The 8824-nt window shown below is 34.9% G+C and overlaps 1 protein-coding gene across 2 annotated transcripts; it reads right to left on the bottom strand.

The window, feature by feature from the left end:
* Positions 1 to 525: 525 nt before the first annotated feature.
* Positions 526 to 8469, bottom strand: LOC106779924 (membrane-associated progesterone-binding protein 4). 2 transcript variants are annotated; one of them, XM_022776788.1, is made up of 8 exons: positions 8241 to 8469; positions 8022 to 8096; positions 7847 to 7918; positions 7657 to 7694; positions 5526 to 5569; positions 5263 to 5309; positions 1676 to 1850; positions 526 to 828 (listed from the first exon to the last, which is right to left on the bottom strand). In XM_022776788.1, exons 1-8 carry the CDS (start codon positions 8372 to 8374, stop codon positions 661 to 663), a joined length of 753 nt encoding a protein of 250 aa, XP_022632509.1. In that variant the 5' UTR covers positions 8375 to 8469; the 3' UTR covers positions 526 to 660. The 2 variants fall into 2 exon arrangements, with proteins under 2 accessions (XP_022632509.1, XP_014523630.1); XM_014668144.2 differs by having other exon boundaries at positions 8022 to 8098; positions 8270 to 8466.
* Between the last annotated feature and the right edge of the window lie 355 nt (positions 8470 to 8824).

Below are 8824 nucleotides of genomic sequence, written 5' to 3'. Positions count from 1 at the left end.
AAACGGCGTTCGAAGACCCGTTAAGGTTTTTTCTTAATCTGTTTTCAGATCCCGATTAAAAAAAAATTTTAATCGGCTTTGAAATTTTGGTAGGAATATTTTTGACATTTTGAAGATATAGGATGAAAATTGGAAGGTGTAAAGTACAACACTCTTTGAATTTTTGATCCGTGTAATATTTGTCAATGTAACTTTCAAATGTTTTAATTGTAGTTGTTTTCTTGCTTATAAAATTTCTTGACAGAGTGATGACAAAGAATACAATCAAAACGCTTTACAAAGAAAAACTAAGAAATGGTTTAGGAAATACGAGTGAAAGAGTGATTCATATTTTTTACATATAAAAGTAGAAATGATTTACATTTTAGATTTATTTCAATTATAATTTATGAAAAAATAGAAGTTACAGATTAATGATAAAAAAAAAAAATAGAACTGGAAACGAAAGAGCAATCCAATCTTGATTATTTCTAGAGCAGGCAAATAGCACAGATTTTTAGTTTAACTTTTAAAGAAGAGTGATTATTCCAGATTAAAATAGCACAAAGCAAACCTCAAAATATAAATGATAAGTTACAAAAGTAATTAACTTTTTCACTAAATTAAGTTTTTAATATACATAAATATAGCTCAAAAAAAAAAAAAACATTAAACTCTTGATTAAAGTTTGCACTTGGTGGCTCGGCGTTCACACCCTTCATATACCTCTAAACCAGGTTGATCCAATTGAGAATCTTCAAAGCATGCACAACGCTTGCTCATCTTCCCTGTCAAAGCAATCTCTAGTGGTCTCTGTACCAATCTAGGGTAACCAATATCACACCATACCTAATCCAAATAAGCAAATCTTTGTCATAATAACTTGAAAACATGATTGCAGACAATTTAAGTGGCAACAATGTCTTTGTCTAATACATGATTGGCCTATTTCTATACACTTTTCCTCAACTTAATATTAACTAATATACCTCAGCTTTTTGAAGAAATTAAATGAAAAGATCTAGTTAGCATAAAAGTTAAATATACGAGGTAGTTTTAGCTATTGTGAGAAGCTCAATTCATTTTGGACATGTTTGGATAAACTTTTCTATAGATAAAGGTAGGAATAGAAAATAAAAAATAAAATACAATTTATGACAAGTTTAAAAATAAGTTAATCAAATTTGGAGAAACTAATACAGAGAGTTTCCACAAATTATGCTATGCATAGACGAACATTAATTTGTAGAGAAACATGCAGCATATAAGGACATATAAGGACACATTTTTTTAACACCAAGCTAAACTTTGGCTCGGTGCTAAACTTGGTCTTATTCTTACCAATTTAGCATTTGACATACTACATTTTTAATCAATAACACATTTGAGTTTACTCTTGCATAATCAAAGCTAATCAAATTTATCAACTCCGTGTAATTCATGCATAAAATTTTCCCCTATTCCATGAAGTTTATTGTCATATTCATTTGTTTCCCACTTAATTTTAAGTTGCTAATTCGAGTAGTTTGGATGTAAGAAATCAGCAACACAGAGTAACTGGACAATCCAAGAAATGAAAACATAGTAAGAAAACCATGAATCACCAGCAATCTGTTCATATATGACTTTTTTTAATTGTTATACGAAGAAACAAAATATAGAAAGAGTGATTACAAATAATGACAACAGTGCATACCTCACCACCCTCGTCTTGACTCCATCTCGAATTGCACGATGGTTGTTTAGCCTCTTCAATTTTCTGCTTTTCTAGAAGCTGTGCACCTCTAGCAGCCTTGGTTTCCACCCCTTTCAAATATTTAGTAGGATTCCCTTGGCTGTCATAGTATCGGCCAACTAGCTTGCCAACATACCTATAAAAGTTAGTATGAAAAAAGAAAACTGTTAAGCACTAAAGGAATATGCTGCGATACAAACAGGAAGATGCATGTTAGGAAGGAGATCATGTTTCTGATATAAGTTCCTGTTAGAGAATCAGAGTAAATGAAAAAAATACCGTGAAGCCACCCAAACACCACATTGTATGAAGTGGAAAACCCACTAAAATAGCACTAGAACAAAGAAGACAGAGATCCCATACCCACAATCCTATCTCAGAAAAAAAAAGTTTAGGGCAGAGGGATTCCCAGAAATATGCCTGCAATTTTATTAGCTGCGTTCAGAGAAAGGTGATAAACTCAACTTGTCTGAACTACAAGCAACAAAGATTGTTCAGAATACGGAGTAGATATAAATCTGCAGAGAATTCAACATCAAAAAAGTATGCATTGTTAAAGATCCTTGACAAGGGTGTCTAAAGAAGCAAATGTTCGTCCAAGGCAGGAGGGCACAATGAACTTTGCCTCAATAATTCAGCAATAAAGTTGTGAAGAGGCAATGACACCAATGTGGGTCATGGAACACATAACTGTGCCGAGTATCACTGTTATAGAGTTCTAGGGATTACTCCCAGATACACAAAAAAAGTATTGTGAGCTCAAAAAATCTACTTTACTGTAGGTTTGGATGCGGTGCAAGGGGGTTAGTGAGAGTGGAAAGAAAGAGGAGTGAGCAGGCGTGGTTTGATTGGATAGAAGAGACAAAGTGGTGAAAAGGAGGAAATAGGGAGTTGGCCACATAATTCAATATGGAGTCTAAACTTTTTATAAATCTTTTTTATGTAATAATAGTAATAATAAATAAATAAATACATTATTATTACAATAAAAAAAAAAATCTCATTATTTCTCTCAATTTCTCTTCCGCCAAACAACTTCCATTTCTGCTTTATTTCTCACATATTTCTCTATCTTTTCTCTCTTCCCTACCAAACAAGTATCGGGTAAGGATGAAGAGTGGATTTGATAACACAACAAACTAACAAAGCAAAGCATAAATCTTAATCCACTTGAAATGGTCAACCTCAAGCCATTTGGGATTAAATTAGTATGGATTTTGTTGTTGGATTACCCAAATCCAATGGGTATGATGCTGTCTTGGTGGTGATCGATAGACTTAGCAAATAAAGTCATTTCATCCCAATTAAACATCCTTATTCTGCTCGGTCTATTGCTGAGGTGTTTGTAAAGGAGATTGTGAGGTTATATGGCATTCCTACATCTATTGTCAACGACAAAGACCCTACATTTCTGGATTTATTTTGGAAGGAGCTCTTTCGATTGCAAGGTACAAAATTGTTGATGAGCACTGCCCATCACCCCGAAACAGATGGTCAATCGAAGGTACTCAATCGGACATTAGAAACTTACTTAAGGTGTTTTTGTTCCAAGCAACCGAAGGGTTGGCTACTTTTGCTTCCTTGGGCCGAGTATTGGTATAATACCAGTCTTCAAGGGTCTTCCCAGTGCACCCCCTTTGAAATTGTATATGGCCCTTCCCCACTTGCACTTACTCGCTTTGTTCCCGGCGAAACAGCAATGGAAGTTGTTGCCCAAGATCTCATGGCCAAGGATGAAGCTCTCACACAACTAAAATATCACTTACATAGGGTGCAAGATCATATGGTTGAGTTTGCTAATAGAAAGCGAAGACCTTCCTCAATTAAGGTGGATGATTGGATATTTTGAAAGATTAGACCCCATAGACAATTGCTGATGCCTAGTCGACTCCATCCAAAACTTGCCCCACGTTATTATGGCCCTTTTTGGTGCTAAAATAGGTTGGCCTAATGGCTTTTCGCCTTCAGCTACCATAAACAACTCGTATCCATCTTGTTTTTCATGTCTCTCAACTCAGAAAGGCCATAGGTTCTCATCCTATAGAAAAGGATTTGCCCACAAAGCTTCACGAGCATGAATCCTGTTGTTTTCCTTCCAAAGTTTTGGACCACCGAGTGCAACAGATCTATGGCATAACAGTACCTCAAGTCCTCATTCAATGGCAAACCAGCACATGACACATGGAGTGCATGGGTCCCAAAACCAAGGGCCCAACATCTAGATAGCCTTAAATCTATATTGGATAAGGTTTTAGGGATTTGTATTAATCGAAGACAAAAAATAAATAAACCAAATGGTTAAAAGGACCTAGACATCCTTATCGCACATGGGAAAATCAACAAAAGTTTGAACTAAAATGTGCACAAAAAAGTCCAAAAGATGGCTAAAATTTCATGCATGCAAGGCCCATAACACTTGCTACCCACTTTAAAGGTATACAGAGAGTCTATGTATATAAACACTTGGAAAGAAAGTAAACTAGGCAATGTGGAACTTGGTGCCTTTTGGAATACTCAAAACATAACGACCCTTCTTCCAAAAAAGACCACAAGCTTTACACCCAAGTACGCTTATTCTAATAATAATTTATGTCAGTTAATTATAACAAAAAATCAACTCACATTAAATGATCTATTGAAATAATCTTGTTAAAAAGTTGACTTTAAGGCTAACTCAACCCCATAAAATCGGCTTGTAAGGTGAGGTTTGCACCCAGTTATATACTCTAAATTGGCCTTATCTCTAGTCGATGTGAAACTTCCAACATACACCCCTCATGCCAAGGTATATACATCTCGAGCATGAGACTAGACATTAATGGGTGATCTGATAGCAACCCGATAGCGGGTGGAACAATATGTCCAACAAACAACAAATATCGCTAGGATAGACTCTCACCTAGCTCTGATACCATGTTAAGAAGTGGACTTTAAGTCTAACTCAACCCCACAAAACCAGTTTTAGACCCACTTATATATTCTAAATTGGTCTTATCTCTAGTCAATGTGGACTTCTAACAAATCTAATTTTCGTAGTTGTCTCAAACACACCCTTAATCCTTCATAAAGAAGATGCTCATTCTTTGAGTTCCAATATATGCACCAACATAAAGCACAAATAGCACAAAGTCACAAAATTTTGGCTTCTTTAGTTCCACAAGCTAGCATAACTGATCATCAAAAACTAACCTACAAAACACCCAACACTCTAGATGCTAAACAATGAGTTACATAAAGAAATAGCAATAGAACAATGCAAAAACATATTCAACCATACACTACTAGGTAGTGGTTCATATAATATCTTTGTTATGAATGTGATTAAAACCTACACAAAATTAAAAGTTATGTCAATGTTCTTTAACTCCAAAAACACATTGTATGACCAAAAGTTTAGGATCTAAAGCAGTCAATCATTTTCCAATGAAAAACATCAATTTGACAACATAAAGGTGCATAATGGATGCATTCCAAGATATTCATGACTTTAACCAACTACTTTAAAGTTAGCTAAAGCAAAATAACATATTTCAGAAAAAATGACTTACTTATAAGATTTATGGTAGAAATCCCTCCATTCAACAATACTCTTCACCTGCATGAACAATTTAATTTAGGGTTAAGGTTTACACTTGCAAACAAAATGTTACATCAATATTGGACAATCAAATGTATGCTAGTTCACAAAATATAGAAGAAGCATCTACAAATTCAAGGAGACAAGAAGGGCAAATCAATTTGTAAGGCCATGCTTCCTATGAAATCTTGACGAAAAAAAAATAAGAAATGAACAAATCACATTGATTACAACCTCAATGCTAGATAGACCGCGCAGTGAGTCAGTGAGACCATCTCCTACATGAGAAAAAGAAAAATGAAATATGAAAGAGTTAAGAGGCATGCTAGAATGATTAAAGATATTTTTTTTCTTTGTACAAACAAAGTTATAGACAAATTTTAATTTTACTAACATTTTCTTTTGTATATTTCTTCCTCTCAAATTCTAAAGCATTATGTCTTATTTATCTAACACCGCTCTTTGTCATCAATAAAAATTCTCTTTACTGTCAAAAACAGACATATTTGATCAATCTTAGGGTGAATAGTAAAGATGACCTCTAAGGTTGGCAAAATACAATACAAGATATGATACAAACATATCTAAAGGGTGATCATGTGGCATGATTTCTAGAATGGTGAAGAGGAGCAAGTCCAAAATCAAATAAAAAACAAAAGAGAACTCTGAAATTCAAGAATGGCCATATTCTTCAAACACATTCAAATATCAAAAAATTCAATTGCAATTAAAAGCAATAAGAACATGAGAGATGTGAGACCCGTTTAGTGTACAACTAATAGATTTCTTGGAATAAGAAATCTTGAACAAACACTAGGCAACACCAAACACACAGGAAACACTAAAAAGGCCTTATATTATTATTCTTGAAGACAAAGAATACAAGGTATACTGCCAAACACTTCCAAGGGAACACTTTCCCTTCTCACAGGATGCAATGGTCCTGTCTAAGATACTACAAAGCAAAAACATGTCTGTCCCAAGACACCTTTGCCTACTTATAAATCTAACCCTTCCAGACAACCAACTACTAACCCCCCAACTGTCCCAACAGACCTCCTAAACCTCCTAACAGGCTATAACATCTTATTTTATTTAATTTGTCTTCCTCCTTTCATACACTCTTAAAGTCCTAACATTACTCGCCACCCTTGGAACAACCTTGTCCTCAAGGTTGAATTCTAGAAATTACTCCTTCGTTGTCATTTCAACCTCCCGAGTAATGGCTTTCGGACCTCCCTCTTGCCACTCAATAAGCACCTGTGGCATTGGTCCTCCCTAGATTTGATTTGTCCTCCTGTTTAGCACTTTGAAGGGCCAACAAACTAGCCCTCCCCCTTGTAGGTCCTCCAGTAGCTCTCTCTCCACCTGCTGTGTTCCCACTGCTAATTTAAGTTGGGACACATGAAAGACTGGATGTTCCCACTGCTTCCCATGACATTCTGTATCTCAAACAACTTCTCCGCTCTAGAGACCCATCCGAGGGGGTCAATCCCTTCAAACGTCGACAAATCCACCCTTTTCACCCAAATGGGTGGCGCCTCGCTCCGTTTGTAATCTAACTCGTTGTCTGAGCCCTCTCGCCTTCCCCTCCTATTTTCGTTTATAGAAACTTGGCTCTCTTCCGAATTGTAGTCCAGATTCCTCGTTTTCCCTCCAAGAACTCGAGTGAGTTCTTTAATTTCCTGGTGTAGCACCTTCGTCTCCGCCTTCAACCCATCCACTGTCGTCTCCACTGCTTCCATCTGGCCTTCCAGGACATTCATCCTACCCTCCATTTCTCTTCCTGCTGGGTCGTCTCTCTCTCTCTCTCTCTCGTTGTGATCCGGCAGGTTGGACCAAATGATAGGTTTCTTGATATGAAACCTATCGATAACGCCACACACGCACTCAAGAAAGAACATAAATAGAATCCTGACTATACAAAAGAATTCCAAAACCTATTCTACCACAAAACAATAGCTCTTTTATATGAGTTCTATTCCCGCTCCTCTAACTGTTATTATAGTTAGGAATTCATTAACTCTTCTCTCCCTCTTTCATAACTCTTCTTTTCCTCTCATAAACCCTCCATACTCTATCAACATATTATTTTATTTAATTTCTCTTCCTCCTTTCATGAAGTCCTAACAACAACATATAAATTTGAAACAAATAAAAATGCATAACTGTGAAACAGACATATCTGAGAAGGCTTTCAAAATATAAACCAAATGAAACACATATATTGAGCATCTTAACAAATTCTCTCATCCCTCAATAAAGAAAACACAGTTCTCATTGGTCGTGGTTGACAGTCCCCAATTCTGGATTATTCCCTCACATTAAGAAACACCAACCAGAACAACTAACACAACTCATTTACCTGTGAAATTTCCAGACACAAATGCACGAGAAGCATCCCTGAATTCATGCCAAAAAGGGAAAGAAAAAGAAAGGGAAGGAACAAATTGCGGTCAGTAAGTGTTGGAAAGTAAATCTTTCTCACAATTCCAAGCACAACAACAACAGTAACAACAAAAATTTTGGATGAGAAAAGGGTTCAAAGAACATACCTTCCAGCAAAATGATTGTAGCCCCCTCCTGACCCGTAATGAGAGTTTCCCTTGGTTACATCAAAAACAGATCTATAAAAATAATAAAAAAAGGTATTAATGTATCAGCCCTAACATTCTAAACAAACATCACAATTTCAAATTATCTCATTCAATGAATTGAGAGAGAGAATACCCAAGAATTCCAAGGAGGATTGGCAACCCCTGGTCAGATCCATTGAACAATGCAAGCTCTTCGCCACTAAACAATCTCTACGAAACAAAAACGCAGAGTCAAAATCGTTGACTTCATCATCCACACATGAATAAAAATTAATTAAAAATTGAAAAAATAAACATAGGGTCTTTTATGACCCAAATGAACAAACGACACACAAAAATAAAAACCCAGAACCTAAATTTTTGTGGGTTAACAGAAATAACCTCAGCAGTGTCGAATTTGGTGTAAAACCTGAGAAGGAAAGCGAAGACAACGACCAAAACAGTGATCCCCGAAAGAGGAGAGGTTGCTAATGCCTTCAACGACATACTCAGTTCAGTGTTAGAAACAGAGACATAGTCTTCTTAAACAACAAAGAACATAAAAATCTGTGGAAATTATTTGAGGATTATATGTTTTCTGATGTAACAACTAAATCGAAATACAACAAAAAGATGTATGGGAAAGAAATAAATTAAAATTATATTTTATTGGGTTGATTTTTGTGATGGAATTAAATATAACATTTAACTATATCTATAAATATAGGTATATTTTATATTTTCGTTTTTGGTGTTTACATTTTTAAACTAATTTTTTAAATTAAAATAATTATTTTACTAATTTAACTCTTTAAGTAACTTTTTAAAAATTCAAATGTTTTTTTATTTTATTTTTTAAAAACTTAATATTTTTTAATTATAAAATTACTTACAAAATAAATAAAATTATAAAAATTATATATATTTAATTTTATAATTATAATAACAATAATAGTA

This window comes from Vigna radiata, unplaced genomic scaffold, assembly GCF_000741045.1.
Source record: "Vigna radiata var. radiata cultivar VC1973A unplaced genomic scaffold, Vradiata_ver6 scaffold_70, whole genome shotgun sequence".
NCBI lineage: Eukaryota > Viridiplantae > Streptophyta > Magnoliopsida > Fabales > Fabaceae > Vigna > Vigna radiata.
This window is presented reverse-complemented; position numbering and strand designations above follow the sequence as displayed.

Excerpts from the sequence above, each read along its gene's own strand:
- LOC106779924 (XM_022776788.1), bottom strand. The coding sequence starts at position 8,374 with ATGTCGTTGAAGGCATTAGCAACCTCTCCTCTTTCGGGGATCACTGTT. Across the intron at positions 8,097-8,240 it reads GTTAACCCACAAAAATTTAG|ATTGTTTAGTGGCGAAGAGC; the intron begins GTTCTGGGTTTT and ends TGTTTCGTAGAG. Across the intron at positions 7,695-7,846 it reads TACAATCATTTTGCTGGAAG|GGATGCTTCTCGTGCATTTG; the intron begins GTATGTTCTTTG and ends GCATGAATTCAG.